The sequence below is a fragment of the Pecten maximus genome, chromosome 19 (genome assembly GCF_902652985.1).
Source record: "Pecten maximus chromosome 19, xPecMax1.1, whole genome shotgun sequence".
NCBI lineage: Eukaryota > Metazoa > Mollusca > Bivalvia > Pectinida > Pectinidae > Pecten > Pecten maximus.
In genome coordinates, this window is record NC_047033.1 from 19,750,787 (window position 1) to 19,772,145 (window position 21,359).

A 21,359-nucleotide genomic window follows, 5' to 3' on the forward strand; every position below is an offset into this window, starting at 1 on the left:
TAATAAGTCCCCGATGCCATACACGATCAAAAGCTTTGGAAATGTCGCAAAATATTATGCACGTGTGCTTTTTTTCTTCGAGGGCCAAACAGATTTTGTGGTATAGTTCAATTAACTGAAAAACAGTGGAATGACCTGGCATGAAACCTGACTGATACTGATAAAACAATGAATTCTCTAACATAAAATTATGCATATGTTTGTACACAACTCTCTCGAACACTTTTCCTACTGTTGATAAAAGAGAAATTGGTCTATAATTAGTTACAGAATACCTATCATTTTTCTTGAATAGAGGCATAACATTAGCAGTTTTCCATACATCTGGATAAACACATGTTGATAAGGATAAGTTAAATAACAATGTTAATGGTATACAAACAGACTCAACAGTATATGTCAACATATGATGGCTGATTCCATCATGGCCTGATGCCTTGCCGAGTTTCAGTATTTTAAAAACATCTTAACTTCACTTTGTGTAACTATTATATTACTTAATTTATTATTAGTTCTAGAGGGAAAAAATGGTAATACATGTTCACTGTCATCAAGACTGGTAATGCCACAAAAGTATTTATTTAATAGATTAGCTTTCTCGGAGTCTGTAGTGGCTAGAGAATTAGAATCAGTATCTATAAGAGTTGGAATCTGTTCAGTTGACATATTGGATTTCATAAGACGTTTAACAAGTCGCCAGTAAGATTTAGGATCCAAACTATAATACTCGTCAATAAGACCATGAACATTTTATAAAAAATTAAGCGTGCATTTTTTTTTCATGTTATTAACTTTATTTCTCTGGTCTTTTATTATTTCCTAATATCCGGATCGCGTTTTGTCGTTTTGACCTTTTTATATAACCTATCACGGAATCTGATATTTTTCCTTATTTCCGAATTCATCCACGGCTTATCATTAGGTCTAATAGAAACTTCTTTAGAGGGGATACATTGATTAGCAAATTGTAAAAATAAATCGGTAAAACGATCACATGCTAAATCTACAGAATCGCAATTTGAAATCATATTTTCCCAATTATACTCAGATAACAGATTATTAAAACGATAAAAGTCAGCTCTTCTATAAATCCAAACTTTACGTATATAACTCGGAGAAATAATTCCGGGTACTTTGATGCTAGTCATACAGCCATCATGGTCACTAATATTCCTATCGATAGCAACAGTTGAAGAAATAGAACTGGAAAGAGAATCAGATAAAAGTATAGGGTCAAGTAGAGTATTTCTTGTCTGCCCAAACCGTGTTGGTTCATTTATAACATTTACGAGACTGAAGGAATTAATGATGTCACAGAAAATGTGAGTGGGTTGAACAGTTAATAAGTCTACATTTAGGTCACCAGTTACAATCACGTTTGAAGACAGATCAAAAGCATTACTTAAAGAAGCGCGAAGATGTTCCCAAAATATCGCAGTGGAATGTTCTGGTCTGTAGGCGGTACATACAATAATTGAGTAATTTTTTTAAATTAATCTGAACCCAAACTGTTTCATCCTCTGGATTTTCTAGATGATGTAACCTAGTAACATTTAATAAATTTTTAACGTACACAAGAATCCCCCCACCCGCGTAGTTTCTATCACGTCTAAAAGGGGCATGAAAACCTTCGATAGTCAAATCGTCAGACGATATTCTGTCATCAAGATGGGTTTCGGTTAAACATATTACGTCATATTCACTGATTATATCTTCGACATATTCTGAATTTATTTCGAACGCTTCTAATATTCAAGTGAAAAAGTGAAAGCTCGTCAAGGCTCGGACCAGGATTCGGCTTAACATCCATACATTGTAGAATCAATAATACAAGTACTAGCGAAAAATCCAGATTATGGAAACAAGAAAAAATATTGGCAACTATACAATGTAAATAGTGAATAATATAATGATTCATTTTTAAAATTTCACTGATTTTTAGAAGAAAAATAAAGTTCGACTTAATCAAACAATAACTGTAAGCCTTAGAATAGAAAACACCAATCGCCGTTCTATGGCTCATATAATCGTTACCCATTATCAAAACAGAAACGCGAGTAGTTTGTTAGGCGATTGGGTTTACATTCAGACAAACTTGCAGTCCAGCAAAAGGTTAGATATATGAATTCTAAAAGTAAGGACATCTTAAGTAAGCAAAAAAGGAAGTCACAATATGTACATATAAATTTGAAAGATGACATGTAAAAAAAAGACCATGAGTCGTATAATCACAGTCACGTAAAGCAACATGGTTCTGTTGAGTAACAAAAAACGAGAGGAGACATTTATCAAAATAAGGACTTATTCATATATGAAGAATTTATAAACAAATGGCTGGGAAAAACACACCGTGAAACACACTAACTTACATACAACGCGTTAGTACATGCACTCAAATGTACATATGTTACATGTATACGTGTACATGTAACAGATAGACTAGTTATTAAACGGATAGATATACATAATCATGCTTCAAAGTACAACACTGGCTATGGTAGTTGATGAAGTAACGCTAGAATATACTGTATAACTTTTTGGTATTAAGGAAAAAAATGTAGCGCTGTTACAATTAATTAATATTCATAGCAGATTTAGCTTAACGGCTTCAATAGGTCGATATATTTGTAGGGCTGTTCAAAATGCCAAGGTAAAGAAAGCAATACTATCATTTATTTCAATTCAACTTCATTAGCTTTATTTTGTTGGTAAATAACATGTTTTCAGTGTGACATTATGAAAGACAAGTTTGAAGTAAAGTAAAACCAATGTTGAATGGAAAAAGTGCATTGCTAATAAACATGTCCAAATTCAGAACATTCTAGATGGAATAAGATATTGTGTTCCATATCTTTGAGAACCCTATAGGCGGAATAAGATATTGTGTTCCATATCTTTGAGAACCCTATAGGCGGAATAAGATATTGTGTTCCATATCTTTGAGAACCCTATAGGCGGAATAAGATATTGTGTGTCATATCTTTGAGAACCCTATAGGCGGAATAAGATATTGTGTTCCATATCTTTGAGAACCCTATAGGCGGAATAAGATATTGTGTTCCATATCTTTGAGAACCCTATAGGCGGAATAAGATATTGTGTTCCATATCTTTGAGAACCCTATAGGCGGAATAAGATATTGTGTGCCATATCTTTGAGAACCCTATAGGGGGAATAAGATTATAAGACTCTTTCATATGTGTATATGTAGGATAGGGACATTCCACCCGAGGGTCACAAAATGTGGTGAAACCCGAGGCTTGCCGAGGGTTTTACCACATTTTGTGATCCCGAGGGTGGAATATCCCTATCCTACATACACACATAATGAAAGAGTCTTTTTCTCTCATATCATTACCGAATTTCTGGCGAAAGTGTCCCTCAGCCATCCATTTTCTTCAATTTTTTAATTTCTTTATTTGACGTTTTTACTAAATATACTTGTGATATTCTGAAAGATCATACCCTATTTTTGGCAAACAGTGTTTGCACACAAATTTCATTCATTTTGTGGTTAAGTGATGAACGAATGAACAATTCGCCGATAAAAATTACCGTAACTTGACCGACTTTTACGTGGCCGTGATCAAATTGTCAACATCCGAGAAAAAGAAGTTCTATCAACAATACTGAAAGCCAACGCTGAAATGAGTTTCCCAACTTCACATATAATTTGATTTGCACCTCGACATATTTAATCATTTCACAGAACACACTGTACTTTTAAATGTCAAGTCAAATTTTTTTTTTATAAAATACTACGTCACTGCATGACGTCACGACTGTCATTGGAATTCCATTCATAGTTCAATGAGAGTGATGTCGATCTCGATCGCCATGACGCGGCGATGTTTCGTGGCTGGTAATTTTAAATTCACTGTGATTTTGGCAACTTCGTGTGTGAACCAGCGAACAGTGACTCTATACGAGTATTCGATCTTTTCTGTGACATAGGATTATATGTGTTTAACCGGTTGTCTTGATGGAATGACGAAGGTAGGTCAGTCGATAGGCTAACGATGATCATATTGAAAGGCTAGGATGGCAGTTAGTTTTCATGGTTACTCTACACAAATATAGACTCTGAGTTACAATTGAAATAAATATTTTTTATATGAACATCGAGGGGTGTCATTTTTACCGAATGTTCGTTCATTTAAGAACCCATTCCCAACTTCCAAATACACAGGTTACTGAGTAGGCCTAACAGTTATTGACAGTACCGTAGAGTAAACAAATTCCAGGGCCCCCTGCTGACGCAAACGGAACCATTTCATAGGTTGTGACGTTTGACATTTTCTTTTTTATATTTTTTTATGTATGGCTTTTATTTTACTTCCTGTCATTGCCAGGTGATTGTGTGTGTGTTTACATGTTTTTAATGACAAATGACAAATCTGTCGGGTAGGCAAGTCTGTATTGTACTGTTAACTGTTACAACAGGCCTGTAGGCGTAGTCTAACTGTTTGTTACAGTAACGGAGTTATATGTTCGCTCAGATGAAATGTCTAATCGTTTAACCGTGTAGCCCTATTGATTTACTGCTGATATGATATATATTTATCTAAGAATGTATGTATTTTTATAGTTAAGTCCAACGTGTTCAAAACCGACACCGACGATAAGGACTGTCGGATGTGAACACAAGCAGACGACGTTGTGAGAGTTGTCCCCCTTGAACGCAGATTAATCCGCGCGCGTGAAATGCTATGTAAGATAGATTTTTCTCTCATATCTCGCCATGTTGGATAGAGTTTGCCCATGTAAGATAGCTATGTAAGATAAATCTATCTTACATAGCATTTCACGCGCGCGGATTAATCTGCGTTCAAGGGGGACAACTCTCACAACGTCGTCTGCTTGTGTTCACATCCGACAGTCCTTATCGTCGGTGTCGGTTTTGAAACGTTGGACTTAACTATAAAAATACATACATTCTTAGATAAATATATATCATATCAGCAGTAAATCAATAGGGCTACACGGTTAAACGATTAGACATTTCATCTGAGCGAACATATAACTCCGGTTACTGTAACAAACAGTTAGACTACGCCTACAGGCCTGTTGTAACAGTTACAGTACAATACAGACTTGCCTACCCGACAGATTTGTCATTTGTCATTAAAAACATGTAAACACACACAATCACCTGGCAATGACAGGAAGTAAAATAAAAGCCATACATAAAAAAAATATAAAAAAGAAAATGTCAAACGTCACAACCTATGAAATGGTTCCGTTTGCGTCAGCAGGGGGCCATGGAATTTGTTTACTCTACGGTACTGTCAGTAACTGTTAGGCCTACTCAGTAACCTGTGTATTTGGAAGTTGGGAATTGGCTCTTAAATGAACGAACATTCGGTAAAAATGACACCCCTCGATGTTCATATAAAAAATATTTATTTCAATTGTAACTCAGAGTCTATATTTGTGTAGAGTAACCATGAAAACTAACTGCCATCCTAGCCTTTCAATATGATCATCGTTAGCCTATCGACTGACCTACCTTCGTCATTCCATCAAGACAACCGGTTAAACACATATAATCCTATGTCACAGAAAAGATCGAATACTCGTATAGAGTCACTGTTCGCTGGTTCACACACGAAGTTGCCAAAATCACAGTGAATTTAAAATTACCAGCCACGAAACATCGCCGCGTCATGGCGATCGAGATCGACATCACTCTCATTGAACTATGAATGGAATTCCAATGACAGTCGTGACGTCATGCAGTGACGTAGTATTTTATTAAAAAAAAAATTGACTTGACATTTAAAAGTACAGTGTGTTCTGTGAAATGATTAAATATGTCGAGGTGCAAATCAAATTATATGTGAAGTTGGGAAACTCATTTCAGCGTTGGCTTTCAGTATTGTTGATAGAACTTCTTTTTCTCGGATGTTGACAATTTGATCACGGCCACGTAAAAGTCGGTCAAGTTACGGTAATTTTTATCGGCGAATTGTTCATTCGTTCATCACTTAACCACAAAATGAATGAAATTTGTGTGCAAACATGGTTTGCCAAAAATAGGGTATGATCTTTCAGAATATCATAAGTATATTTAGTAAAAACGTCAAATAAAGAAATTAAAAAATTGAAGAAAATGGATGGCTGAGGGACACTTTCGCCAGGAATTCGGTAATGATATGAGAGAAAAAGACTCTTTCATTATGTGTGTATGTAGGATAGGGATATTCCACCCTCGGGATCACAAAATGTGGTAAAACCCTCGGCAAGCCTCGGGTTTCACCACATTTTGTGACCCCCTCGGGTGGAATGTCCCTATCCTACATATACACATATGAAAGAGTCTTATAATCTTACATAGCTATCTTACATGGGCAAACTCTATCCAACATGGCGAGATATGAGAGAAATTGTGTGCCATATCTTTGAGAACCCTATAGGCGGAATAAGATCTTGTGTGTCATATCTTTGAGAACGCTTTATGTGGCGTAAGATCGTGTGAGTCTCTACCCAATATCTGAAGGAACATACTACTACTCGGAATACCTATATATACCAGTTGGGGCTAGAGTTTAGAAGTATCCCTACTCTCATTTTTTCATGTATACTTTTTCACTTAGAACAATTCAATCAATATTAACATCTGTATTTCTCATCCATTAGAGTATTCCCTATATTAAAAAGAAAGGTATTCTAGTGAAGAGTGTGTTTTATTTTCGAGAATGTGGAAATGATAGCGTAAAGATTGATTTACATGTAAGGCCTAACAACACAAAAATTGTCATTAAAGCAAATAAAGGATGTGTAATGTAGGTCAAAAAGGTCATTAGGGCCAATATATGGTAGGTAAATTAGGCCAAATAGGTAATTAGGACCAAGAAATGGTGGATAAAGTAGGTCAAAAAGGTGATTAGGGCCAAGAAATGGTGGATGAAGTAGGTCAAAAAGGTGATAAGGGCCAAGAAATGGTGGATAAAGTAGGTCAAAAAGGTGATTAGGGCCAAGAAATGGTGGATGAAGTGTGTAAAAAAGGTCATTAAAGCTAATAAACTGAGGGTAAAATAAATGAAAAAGGTCATAAGGCCCAATTAACTGTTGGTTAAGTCGTTCAAAAAGGACATAAGGGCCAATAAATGGTGGGTAAAGTAGGTCAAAATGTCATTAGGGCAAATTAATGTGGGTAAAGTAGATTAAAGAAGTAACATTAACAAACAAAACGGTAAAATCCAGTATCGACGTACTCGAACAGTATCACACAAAAACAGAAGACAGAACACGTTCCCATAGAGTTAAAACAACGCTCCCATAGAGCTATAGCAACGCTCCCATATAGTTATAACAACGCTCCCATAGTTAAAACAACGCTCCCATATAGTTAAAACAACGCTCCCATATAGCTATAACAACGCTCCCATATAGTTAAAACAAGCGGACATGGTCAAATCCTGTTGATTAGACCAACAATCTTCAAGTAGTCTTATATTTTGTTGTTTAGAACAGTTACAAATAGAAATCTGATATTTGTTATGGTTTGATGTTTTGAGGGTAAATGTGTTATATTTGGCATATATGTCACATTTCATGACATTTTCTGCCCGATTTTAGAAAATGTGGAATGTCAGATAACCTGTCGAAGACACGATAACCATGTGTTGAAACACGATAGCGATAAAGTTGGAATCCAGGTCAATGATCTACACCAGGTATGTTGTATACGCTGTCAGTATAGCTGTAATCTAGGATAGAAAGTCTGTACCAACTCTACTGGTATAAAGGAAACTACAAACAACACTACATACGTCGGGAACAACTAATACAGTCAACATGATAGGGAGTGGATTGGTCTTAATGACATTATCGATAACATTGGTTCAAGGTAATATTGTTATCATACCAATGTTCTATATAACTTATATTTCTAAATTGTATTTTAAATTACATATTATGTCTGCAATTTGTTAGAAATCGAAATATTGCTATCTTTATTGACATGTTCTCATATCTCAAAGATATTTTGTAGCGTGCCCGTCAGGATGGATAGAAAACAAGGAATATTGCTACTTCTTTAGTACTGTAACAGGATCGTGGGCTGATGCTGGTGTAAGTTGTTATTGGTGGTTTTACTTAAACATCTTAGATAAGAAAAAAATATGTTTTGTCATCATCAAAACAACCAGAGAGCCCATGTTTAATCGATACTATTTGTATAGATGTGAATCTCAGTCTTTCGTTTGAAAAGGGCCTTTCAATCATGTCTGATTTATGCTTTTATGAGTTGTTATCTTCCTTAAGTTCAAGTTTGAATAGTATTGTATTAGTTTAGTTTTGTATTGTTTAACATCACATCCTATCAACAGCTATGGCTATAGGTTGATTAATTTTGACATTAACATAATTACTTTAAATTTCAATTAATGAAAATAAAAATAAATAAATAGATAAATTACAATGACGGAACTATTCTGGTTTGATATGTATTATAGATTGGTATGTTATAGTTGACATATTTTCTTAATGTCCTGAAGTAAACACGAATCTTGCAGATCCATTACATTGTGTTATACTTACCTAAGTCTTAGTTGAATACGTGATGTTTTGTTTATATTCTTTTACAAGATAGTGATGTTAACAATCTAATAGGTCGGATTAAAAATGTACATATTCCGTTTCAAAACAAATAATACTTGTACACTTACCTGATATTATCTTAGAAGGACCTTTACCCTCACTACACTCTGTAGTCTACAGTTTTTTCGCTGCATATTCCGGAACAGATAATCTCTTTTAACCGAGCCTCCCGTATCGTGCCTAAGGGTTTCTTTTGATCAGTAACCACAGAGATAAAAAAAACTTGGATGTCTGAACACTGTGCTGACTACCTCATGGAAGGAATTCCGTTTATGTGAAGAAAATCATGTCTTATTCGGGAGCCTGAAGTTGGTTCCGAGTTCCGAGTTCCATTTAAGTAAAACGGAACTCGGAACAGAAAAACGAAACTAGGAACCAGTTCCGAGTTAAACGGAACTGGGAACCAGTTCCGAGTTCCGTTTAAGAAAAACTGAAATACTATGAATTAGCTTTATTGATTAAGGTCCCAGTTCCGAGTTCCGTTTAAGAAAAACTGAAATACTATGTATTAGCTTTATTGATTAAGGTCCCAGTTCCGAGTTCCGTTTAAGAAAAACTGAAATACTATGTATTAGGCAGTTCCGAGTTCCGTTTAAGAAAATATTCTATGTACTTTATCTCAATATGAGACCCGAATCTGAAGAAGAAAAACTACATGTGTCAAATGGGTGCAAAGTCATTAATCATTCACGTATGAATTCTAAGGGACTTGGTCCTAGTTTTCAGTTCCGTTGAAGAAAAACGAAACTAGGAACCAGTTCCGAGTTCCGTTTAAGCAAAACGGAACTAGGAACCAGTTCCGAGTTCCGTTTAAGCTAAACGGAACTAGGAACCAGTTCCGAGTTCCGTTTAAGAAAATATTCTATGTACTTTATCTCAATATGAGACCCGAATCTGAAGAAGAAAAACTACATGTTTCAAATGGGTGCAAAGTCATTTATCATTCACGTATGAATTTTAAGGGACTTGGTCCTAGTTTTCAGTTCCGTTGAAGAAAAACGAAACTAGGAACCAGTTCCGAGTTCCGTTTAAGAAAAACGGAACTAGGAACCAGTTCCGAGTTCCGTTTAACCAGTTCCGAGTACCGTTTAAGAAAAACGGAACAACTATGTATAAGCTTTACGGGTTTTGGTCCCAGTTCCGAGTTCCGTTTAAGATAAGCATATATGGGTTATATTTTTGTATTTGACTATGCTGAAAATCTTGAAAAACAAAATAAACACATTTTTTTTTTTTTAAATGGAGACAATTTGTTAACAAGAATACAAGTTATCGCACGGAAACAAACGTATGAATAAATTTAATATTTTCAGTAGCAGATCATGTGAGCTCTGACTTACAAAACTCAAATGCAATCCCAAGCATCCCCTCCTCGCGGGAACAAAGCAATATGTCTCTCCGAAACTTACGGGGGCGACATAATTAATGGTTATCATTTATTCGATTTATTTATATGAATAATTCCATTATTGATATCATTAATTAATTCAAGGAATAAAGTGATATCAATACGAATTGTTGATGTAATTTATTCATTAAATGATATCATAAATTAGAATTCATGATATCGTTAAATCATTTAATGATACCATATATTCGAATTAGTGATATCACAAATTGTAGATTTAATCTAATCAATTAGTCTAATCATTGACAGCGAATAACAAGGAAGGCCTTTGGCAACAGCTCCTTAGAAGTTTGCCTGCTACCCCGCGTATTTCTATGTTTCCAGGTGCCAATGAAAGAACTGTTCAATATTATTCAATGAAATTGTATTTTTTTTATTTGTGTTGAATAAAACTTCAGTAATACCAATTAAAGATTTTTTCCCAGTCGTCATATAGACATTTCACCTCAACAGTAGAAGCCATATTGAAAAACAAAATGGTGTATGAAATATACTTTGCAGTTATTGCTTTGTTTGTGTACTTTAACTTCACACATATAGATACATTAACTACAAATAAAAACTCATATCTCCCTCCATGGACCCACATTTCGCGATATCTAGAAAGCTGCTTTAACAAACTTCTTGTAATTTACGAAAGGGTAAAAAAAAAGAAATGTACCATGAACGAAAACTGCGTTGTAACATTGTCTCTTGGAGGTTACAACACAACAATTTCTCGTAATTTTACAACACCAGTCGTGTTGTTATCCTTAAACGGAACTCGGAACTGGTTCCCAGTTCCGTTTTACTTAAACGGAACTCGGAACTGGTTCCGAGTTTCGTTTTTCTTCAACGGAATTGAAAACCAGGACCAAGTCCCTTAAAATTCATACGTGAATGATAAATGACTTTGCATCCATTTGACACATGTAGTTTTTCTTCTTCAGATTCTGGTCTCATATTGAGATAAAGTACATAGAATGTTTTCTTAAACAGAACTCGGAACTGGTTCCTAGTTCCGTTTAGCTTAAACGGAACTCGGAACTGGTTCCTAGTTCCGTTTTACTTAAACGTAACTCGGAACTGGTTCCTAGTTTCGTTTTGCTTCAACGGAACTGAAAACTAGGACCAAGTCCCTTAAAATTCATACGTGAATGATAAATGACTTTGCATCCATTTGACACATGTAGTTTTTCTTCTTCAGATTCTGGTCTCATATTGAGATAAAGTACATACAATATTTTCTTAAACGGAACTCGGAACTGGCTAATACATAGTATTTCAGTTTTTCTTAAACGGAACTCGGAACTGGGACCAAAACTCGTAAAGTTAATACATTGCAGTTCCGTTTTTCTTAAAAGGAACTCGGAACTGGTTCCTAGTTCCGGTTTTCTTAACTGGTTCCGAGTTCCGTTTATTTTAAACGAAAATCGGAGCTTGGACCAAAACCAATAAAGCTAATACATAGTATTCCAGTTTTTCTTAAACGGAACTCGGAACTGGTTCCGAGTTCCGTTTATCTTAAACGGAACTCGGAACTGGACCAAAACCAATGAAGTTAATACATAGTATTTCAGTTTTTCTTAAACGGAACTCGGAACTGGGACCAAAACCAATAAAGCTTATACATAGTATTCCAGTTTATCTTAAACGGAACTCGGAACTGGGACCAAAACCAATAAAGCTAATATATAGCATTTCAGTTTTTCTTAAACGGAACTCGTAACTGGGACCAAAACTCGTAAAGCTAATACATTGCAGTTCCGTTTTTCTTAAACGGAACTCGGAACTGGTTCCGAGTTCCGTTTATCTTAAACGGAACTCGGAGCTGGGACCTTAATCAATAAAGCTAATTCATAGTATTTCAGTTTTTCTTAAACGGAACTCGGAACTGGTTCCCAGTTCCGTTTATCTTAAACGGAACTCGGAGCTGGGACAAAAACCAATAAAGCTAATACATAGTATTCCAGTTTATCTTAAACGGAACTCGGAACTGGGACCTTAATCAATAAAGCTAATACATAGTATTTCAGTTTTTCTTAAACGGAACTCGGAACTGGGACCTTAATCAATAAAGCTAATTCATAGTATTTCAGTTTTTCTTAAACGGAACTCGGAACTGGGACCTTAATCAATAAAGCTAATACATAGTATTTCAGTTTTTCTTAAACGGAACTCGGAACTGGGACCTTAATCAATAAAGCTAATTCATAGTATTTCAGTTTTTCTTAAACGGAACTCGGAACTGGTTCCCAGTTCCGTTTTACTTAAACGGAACTCGGAACTGGTTCCTAGTTCCGTTTTTCTTAAATGGAACTCGGAACTGGTTCCGAATTTCGTTTTACTTAAACGGAACTCGGAACTCGGAACTCGGAACCAACTTCAGGCTCCCGTCTTATTCTTACTTGACATATCGGGACATTGTCTTACTGCAATATGTGTTTCCGGAACGGCCATTGGCAGCTGTAACAGACCACAGGCTCGAAGCAAGACATTCTTGATATTTGGCAACATTTATATTGCGATTCGTGTCTCAAAGGCTCATCACTTTCCCGCTACACAAGCACACGGGAATCATGTGCATGTATTTATTTTCCAAAAACGTTATTCTGTAAGACCTGTCAGTTGCACCATGGCGGTCGTGTTTTTTCTTTGACCCCCCATATGGAAATTTACCATGTTTATGATGGTTAGGCTGTACGGGTACAGTTGGAAACAGGTTGGTCTGAAAAGTTATCGAACTTTTTTGTGATGTCATTAAACTGCCTATTCGTTTTAACTAACTATACTTGGCGCCTGCGAGCGGTCACTTTCGGACAAGTCAAGTTCATAATTAAGCAAGCTAAATTTTCCGTTTGATCTAATAGAAGGTTGCACTTACTTGGTATTCAAATTCAGATTCTCTTTGCAAAAATGTAATAATCACACCGTTATATAAACATTTATTTGATTGCAATGTGAAGTATAATGATTTATTTTAAAATCTATCAAAAATTTTAGTGATCTGGATTATGTAATTCACATCGTCCCTAGTATATATAGAAGCATGAGAGAAAACGCTGGGAGAGATTTGGGACCATAGGTGACTGGTCCTCGGGTCAGTCCCGACCAGTAGGCTGGTCGGGGATAACCGTGCGACACTCTCTGTACATACATCTATATTGTAAATATGCACATGTATATCATAACTTGTATATGAATAAACATGAAGTAGAAAAAGAATCTACGGCGTCATCAATTTATCTATCATCAAACCAACAACAAACTATAAAAACATTATATATGTTTAGAATTACATGTGAATTCTGTTCATAAGAGCAGACGACAATAACTTCACTTGACCTTTTATGCACGTGAATTTAGAAAGATAAAAAAGCGATAAATAATTCCAAAGCTACTTACAATCCGTTATTTTCTTTCGAATCTTAAAATTTTATATTAATTAAGCATTGATGTCATTTTTTTAGTTTCATCGGGGTATGAAACAAATTTTGTTTGCAAACTGTATGAATCCGCGTAGCGGATTCTTACAGAAGTTTGCAAACAAAATTTGTTTCATAACCCGATGAAACTAAAAAAATAATTGACATCAACGCTTATAATTAATTTTTGAAAATGATTTTCTATTTTAAAAAATGTTTTATGTACAATTTTACTGCTTTTAAAAGGGATTATTTTTCTCAAATCAATACGCAACGTCAATTGTCGTATTGTGACGTCACATTTTTCGCGCCATTTTCGGAATTTCTTTCATAGAAGAATGAAAAGAATTTTTCGACCAATCATATTTGAGTATTTACCATGAAAACAAAGAAAAATTAATTATTGGAAAATAAACACTCCGTTTTCTTATACTGTCTTTTTACAAATATTGCACAGCGAAAAACAAACTAATTTCAAATGTGATTTTTAGAGTTATTGTAGGAATTTTAACGCAAAACTTGCGGAACCCATGGGAAGCGACGCAGTTGCTTTCATTGATGAAGCAGTTAAACACACGCATCGTAAGTTAAAATGTCATTGAACTTTTATCTTATTTTGATATTTAATCGATACTTTAACATAACTTCACAATTTTAACATGGAAACTTTGTCTTAGTTGGGTTTCTAATCCAAACTTTATCTTAGATTGATATAATACAATGTAAAATAACAAAAATAAAAATCCATCTTTTTCATACTATTCTACTATCAAGCTATATATAAATGCATACAGTGTATATACATTAATAATATACATAAATTACCAGTATCTTTTAAACCTTATTCTGTATAATGTATGAAATAAAGTAGGTACCTTTATGTTAGCCCGATAAATCTGTATATATTTGTATGTTAGCCCGATAAATCTGTATATATTTGTAAGCTATTAGTTACAGCATCATTGTTTTTATCTCTTCTATTGATCAATAAAACATGATTTCTATCCGTATAATCATTTTTGTGTCCATACAGTTATAAGCTGCCCTGTAATTGGTGTATGTATTCATCTACAATCTATTTCCTACCCATTCAGCACCTGTTGGTGAGTACTATTTAGGAGGAGCCGACTTCTTCGTGGAAGGAGAATGGATTTGGGCTAGTACCTTTGAGCCAATCACTAATGCGAGCTGGTCTCCAGGGGAACCGAATGACCAATCAGGAAGAGAAGATTGTTTAGCCTTGGTTATGAATGGTCTCTGGAATGACGTCCCCTGTAATATATCACTTCCGTTTGTGTGTGAACTTGAGTAAGTATATTTGTACCAACTTCTCCACTCGCAGGTGTAAAACATTCTTCCGAATCACCATTTACCATAATGTTTTTGTTTCATGTCTCTTGCGCTTTAAATGTGCCAGTAAGTCACACAGACAGAGCAATATAAAAGTAACACTTCCTTTATATTATGTTTCAGAAATGACTTCGGCCAGGAAACTATCGGATAAACCTAACAAACTTAAAATTAGTTTTATCAATACACTTTTATCAATACACTTGTATTTAAGCCAAATGCTAGCCTTTGTTATTTTTAATTCTTAAGCCTCGTCAAACATGCAGCTACACACACTAATGGCATTTAACTACAAACTACACCCCATGCAATTTATTCCGAGATGACATAGACCCCACAGGAATCAGACTAACGAATAATGTTACCTAGGGCCGATCACCTCCGGGTCGATCACCCCAGGGCCGATCACCCCCGGGCCGATCACCCCCGGGCCGATCACCCCAGGGCCGATCACCTCCGGGCCGATCACCCCCGGGCCGATCACCCCCGGGCCGATCACCTCCGGGCCGATCACCCCCGGGCCGATCACCTCCGGGTCGATCACCCCCGGGCCGATCACCTCCGGGCCGATCACCTCCGGGCCGATCACCGGGTCGATAACCTCCGGGCCGATCACCCCCGGGCCGATCACCTCCGGGCCGATCACCTCCGGGTCGATAACCTCCGGGCCGATCACCTCCGGGCCGATAACCTCCGGGCCGATCACCTCCGGGCCGATAACCTCCGGGTCGTACTTGGTTTGGTTCACATTTTTTATTATTCTTTATATGTTATTCACAAAATTCAAGATAAAATTCATAGCAAAAAGGAACAAGGAAATATATTCTATCAACCCTACAAGTAATCATAAAGCTTTATAAGTTCTAAAGTGATAATTTCACTTCCTTGATTGTTATTTTTCCATCTATATATAGTAACACCCCTGATTCCTTGAAGACCTTGCTCCCATTATCACGATTTCCATGACGCCTACTGACCGATCGAATCACTAACAACACGAGTTTTCGAGAGCTGCAGGTTGATGCATACCACGTCGTTTTATAGTAGACTTATGCTCTTACATGGATAAATATTCTACTTCCTTTAGCGATATGAAGTCAGCCATGTTCGATTTCTGTTGATAGGTCTAGTGTTTCTATTGTCACCATCCTATCAGGCAGGGTATAATGTCTTATCTTTGCTCCCTAGTAGGCCAGATAAAAACATATCAGACAACACTTCAGTAGACAAGACATCCAACATGATAAGGCTCTTTATCCTGCTGACTTTGGTAGGAACGCTCATTCAAGGTAATCAAATCTTCATTTCATGGGGTTTGTGTCTTTGAAGTTTTGTTTTAATATTTGCGAAACTCGTATGAAATAAACAAATTTTAAGATCCTTTTTATCGCTTAAAACATATATTTTGAATTTTTTTTCAAGCTAAAAATGGAGGACAAAACCAAACAGAGGCAGCCATTTTGTTGCGCCATTTCCATTACATTTCGTAACAACATTGTCCATATCATGACGTCACAACCGAAAATAGTGCAAACGCATTGTATACTCAAATGGCTCGTGATTTACGTCCATAAAACCAGTAGGAACCTGTTGATCGCTGATCGCTGTTATTGTGTATACATTTCATTAAAATACACTTATCGGTTCTCTCGCAATTTAGATTGATTTCAGATTTAGTCATATATATATATATATATACACTGTGTTAAAAATGGTTAGAAAACGAATAGAAAATATCGCTGAAATCGGGGGCTATATAAAAATGTGCTATTTATAGGGATAAACGAACGTCATTTTACACAGCCTTTAGATGGTCTACTCAATTTTATTCTGGTCACGAATCAGTCAAAGATGCCACTTATTCAGGAAGATCTAGGTCTGCGGTTACCAAATTGAACGTCAATAAACACAAGACAATCGTTGAGAAAGATTATTACAGTCAGACATCTAGCACGAACGAATGACAAACTTGGGTTAAGCATCAAGGTTAGGAAAATAAATGCTCGTTGGATCCCACATTTACTCAATGATGAGCAGAAACGTACTCGGGTACAAATGGTTAAGAAATTGCTGAAGAAGTACCATAAATATTAGAAAAGGGTATATTCGGTGCATTTGTATGAGCCTAAGAGGAAAGTTGACAAATGGATATTGGCCTTGAAACATACCAAAAGTCCTAGTATTGCTAAACAAACACTGACAGGAAAGGAGGTGTAATACGCAATATTCTTTAGAAATAGTAGACCAGTCATGTAAATTGTTGTTCCAAAAGGTAGGGACGTGTGTAGACGCTTCAATAAGAATATAGTTATGAAAATATTCTGAATAAAAATGAGAAAAATCGTCCTAAATGAGGTATCCAGCATGTCCATTTGTTACACGACAATGCCCCAGTACAAATCAGCAGTCCATTTTTTTTAAAGTCGGACAATTTCACTGTATTTCCACACCCTCCATACAGCAAAGACCTTGCCCCGTGTTTTTTTCATCTTTCCGAAATTTAAAAGAACACCTATCTGGTAGGAGATATAGGTCCAAAAGCGAGCTGGGATCTGCAGTTCACCAGTTTCTGATTTGTGCACCAAAAGAGTGGTGTAAAAATTGTTCCAAAAAAATTAATTCAGAGATTGAAACGGTGTGTTCAAGTTGAAGTGGAATATTTCGAAGGTTACTAGACAAAATGCTTTCAAATTGTGATAAGTGTTTCTGAGAAAATAGGTCATTTGCAAACGTTTCCGGGCACCCCTCGTATTACACAAGTGACATGGAGTCAAATGCAGAAAAAGATGTTTGTATGACAATAATCTTACAAGAAAACTGATACTGACAGGGATTAGGTAAAATAAGAACCATACATATATATACCATAAAATAACAAGCACGTTAAGGAAGAAGAAAAATGACTGGCTAAATGGTACAGTTGGTACAGACTAAGGAGATCCAAAGCCTGCACTAGCAAACAATGATATATAGATGGTATCTTATTTAGAGTTTAATAAAAAATACGTTTTAGGAGAACGCTATGAATGACACTGGATGACCTGATCTACCTATTTGTTAGGGTTTGTTGGTATTCCGTCATATTATATGAATTATATAGTATCAATGATAGGAATACCGGAGATTAAACCCCGGCCAATATTTTCTACTATTGTTTAATTAATGTTATTTTTGCTGGTTATATAGGATACGATATTTTCTTTCGTTTCCATTTGATATAGAATTAAGTAGAATCGTCACAATTATCATCTTCACATGCCATTCAGGAAAATAAAACAAAATAACAATGACATTAACGTATCTGTATAGTTTTTACCACCTGTTGTTACTAAGGAGAAGACTTCGATAGGCTATGCCTGATATCTAATCATACTGACTTTTCTCTATGTCAATTAAAGTTGTTGAAATTGAAATGAACGTATCTTTAAACAGCGTGCCCCTCGGGATGGATACAACACGGGGAGCGATGTTACTTTTTCAGCATCGTAGTAGGGTCATGGGCAGATGCTGGCGTGAGTCATTTTATATCATTTAATAAATATAATATTATATAGATGTATATCCGACCACGTTCTACTTCTATAATTAATAATCCGTTTATGGATACGAGGGGCGATTTTATGATCAGTATAATCTTCTTAAAAAATGTAACATCTCTTTACATTTTGCTCAGATAAAAGGTGGATTAACCACTGATTTCAAAGATGAACTTTATAATCGCAGATGGTAGATTATGATAGAAAAGTAAATTCGGAGAGTTTGAACATAAAGAATACTGATGTTAGGGTGTAACATTATGTTGTTCATTTTGTAGAGCTATTGTCGCAATTTCAACGGTAAACTTGCTGAGCCCACTGAACTATCAGATGTAGCATTCATAGACGGAGAAGCCAAAGACAAACATGGTTAGTTAACAAGTTAATAACGTTTAAGTTAACGAGTTAGTTAAAGTTTTAGTTAACAAGTTTGTTAATGTGTTAGTTAAAAAGTTAGTTTATGTGTTAGTTATCGAGTCATAAACGGCTCAGTTAACGATTTAGCTAACGAGGTAGTTAACAAATCAGTGTATGTGTTAGTTAATGCGTTAGTTAATGTGTTAGTTAATGTGTTAGTTAATGTGTAAGTTAATGTGTCAGCTAACAAGTAAATTAATGCGTTATTTTAAGAGATAGTTAATTTGTTTGTTAACGCGTTAAATACTATGTTAGGTAATGTGTTAGTTAACAAGTTAGTTACCTAGTTAATTAACGAAAAGGTTGACGAATTAGTTAACGCGTTAGTTTATGTATTTGTTAATGTTTTAGTAAATGAGTTAGTTAACGAATAAGTTGATGTGCTAATTATCGAGTTATAAACGGCGCAGTTAACAAGTTAGTTAATATGTAAGTTAACGCTTTGGTTAACGAGTTATTTAATGTGTTTGTTAATGTGTTAGTTTACAAGATAGATAACGAGTTTGTTGATGTGTTAGTTAACGAGTTAGTTAATGCGTAAGTTAAGAAGTTAGTTGACGATTAAGTTAATATGTGAGCTAATACGTTTCTTAAAGAATTAGGTAATATGTTAGTTAACGATTTAATTAATGTGTTACTAAACGATTTAGTTAACGAAGTAGTTAACGAATAAGTTAATGTGTAAGTTAACAAGTTAGTTAATGAGTAATTTAAAGAGTTAGTTAATGTCTTCGTTTACGAGTAAGTTTATGTGTTAATAAACTAGTTAGTTAATGTGTTAGATAACGAGTTAAACAAACATAATAAAATAATATGAGTTGTTTTCATAGACACCATTTTCTTTTCTAGTAAAACATAGTGTGCCAATAGCAGACTAAAGTTGAAGTTAAATGTTAACGAGTATTTTGAAAACCGTAACTAAAAATTGACAATAGCGAAAAATTAATATAATTATGATTTCAAATAGCTTACTTACAATCCTAATCAAGTACATGTAAAATTACTGTTTAATTTTGTTTTACCTGAAAACGTAATGGAGTGTTCTTTACTTATATTGTATAAGGATATAAGCTACACTTCATTGTTGTCATTTCAGCATCACAGGGCGAGTACTACTTAGGTGGATCCGACTTCTTTGTTGAAGGCGAATGGTTATGGGCCAGTACATTAAAACCAATCACCATTAAGCACTGGGGTTCCGGAGAACCAAACGACCGGCAGGGGGAGGAAGATTGTTTGGCTGTGACAGTATCTGGGTTCTGGAATGACGTCCCCTGCACAACGTCACTTCCGTTTGTGTGTCAAATTGAGTAAGTAGTTCTTGTACCACTGAATCTAACGGATAAAGTTTTCCTTTGTATTCTGTTATTATAATTTTCCCTTTAAGCTATGTGTTGTCACGTGGGTCAACTATCCATTATTTATGTTGAACCCTTTTTCATATTCATATCTTAATTTACTTATATTGTTACACGTGGTTTTATAATGATTTTTATTGGTACACGTGTTTAAAATTATATTTGTGCATGATTTTTTAAAATATTGATCTATATTTGTACACGTGATTTTTTTTATATTGATATATATTTGTACACGTGTTTTTTATAATGGTTTCTATTTGTACACGTGTTTTTTTTAATGGTTTCTATTGATTTGTACACGTATTTTTTTATAATGATTTCTATTGGTACACGTGTTTTTTATAATGATTTCTATTTGTACACGTGTTTTCTTTATCTCTATGTGTACACGTTTTTTTTAACTTTATTTTAACACGTGTTTTGATAATGATTCCTATTTGCACACGTGTTTTTATAAAGATCTCTATTTGTACACGTGTTTTTATTATGATCAGTATAAGTCGTCTTTTTATAAAGATCTCTATTTGTACACGTGTTTTGATAACGATTCTAATTGTACACCTGTGTTGATTATGATTTTCGTTTCGTACACATGTTTGTTTTAGGATCTGTATTAGTCACGTGGTTTTTAATGATTTTTATTTGCAGGAGTGATTTGTAATGATCTCTATTTGTACTTGTATTTGATAAGATACGATGCGCGATTTTATGATATATATAACCTCCGCTTTTAAGTGGTGTTGTTGACTCAGTGTTATAGAACACGATATGTTTTACTAGTATACATTTTATACGACCACTCGCTAGACGACGTACATTGTTTTAGTGATTCCCATGATGTATTTAATCAAAAATGATATATATGATGTTTCAGCAATGACTATGGCCAGGGAGCTATCGGTTAAGTACCGCAAATTTTCGTATCATCTGTTAGTTTGAATTCTCAAAATACACTTGCATTAACGAAAATCCCAATTAAGTGTGCAGCGTTATTTATCAAAGGTGATATTTCATTACGTAACCAAGGAAACGCCGAATTTCGTAACATCTTTTTGTTTTCCTTGATGTAGACAGAACCAGGAATCGCCTAATATATGAACGCCTTACAACGTTGATTGCAATTAACGTTTGCTTATCGTAATTAAATCTACATCCGGGGCTTTCTGGAGATGGCGATTGATGTGATAGGTGTCTTAAAGAACAGCTTACAACGCATGGTTTCGGGATATGTACAATAATGAAGCCTACAGCCTCATTTTATAGTTGCAATCGAGACCAT

General features: G+C 35.2%; 2 protein-coding genes across 2 annotated transcripts; both read left to right on the forward strand.

The window, feature by feature from the left end:
• The first annotated feature begins 7,669 nt into the window (after window positions 1–7,669).
• Window positions 7,670–14,985, forward strand: LOC117318184 (perlucin-like). The gene is made up of 5 exons (XM_033873213.1): window positions 7,670–7,852; window positions 7,997–8,076; window positions 13,908–13,998; window positions 14,511–14,724; window positions 14,890–14,985. The coding sequence occupies exons 1-5, from the start codon at window positions 7,801–7,803 to the stop codon at window positions 14,918–14,920; spliced, it is 468 nt and encodes a 155-aa protein (XP_033729104.1). The 5' UTR covers window positions 7,670–7,800; the 3' UTR covers window positions 14,921–14,985.
• A 617-nt stretch (window positions 14,986–15,602) lies between these two features.
• LOC117318185 (perlucin-like) lies at window positions 15,603–21,055 on the forward strand. Its single transcript, XM_033873214.1, has 5 exons — window positions 15,603–16,055; window positions 18,199–18,278; window positions 18,581–18,671; window positions 19,816–20,029; window positions 20,955–21,055. The coding sequence occupies exons 1-5, from the start codon at window positions 16,007–16,009 to the stop codon at window positions 20,983–20,985; spliced, it is 465 nt and encodes a 154-aa protein (XP_033729105.1). The 5' UTR covers window positions 15,603–16,006; the 3' UTR covers window positions 20,986–21,055.
• Window positions 21,056–21,359: the final 304 nt, after the last annotated feature.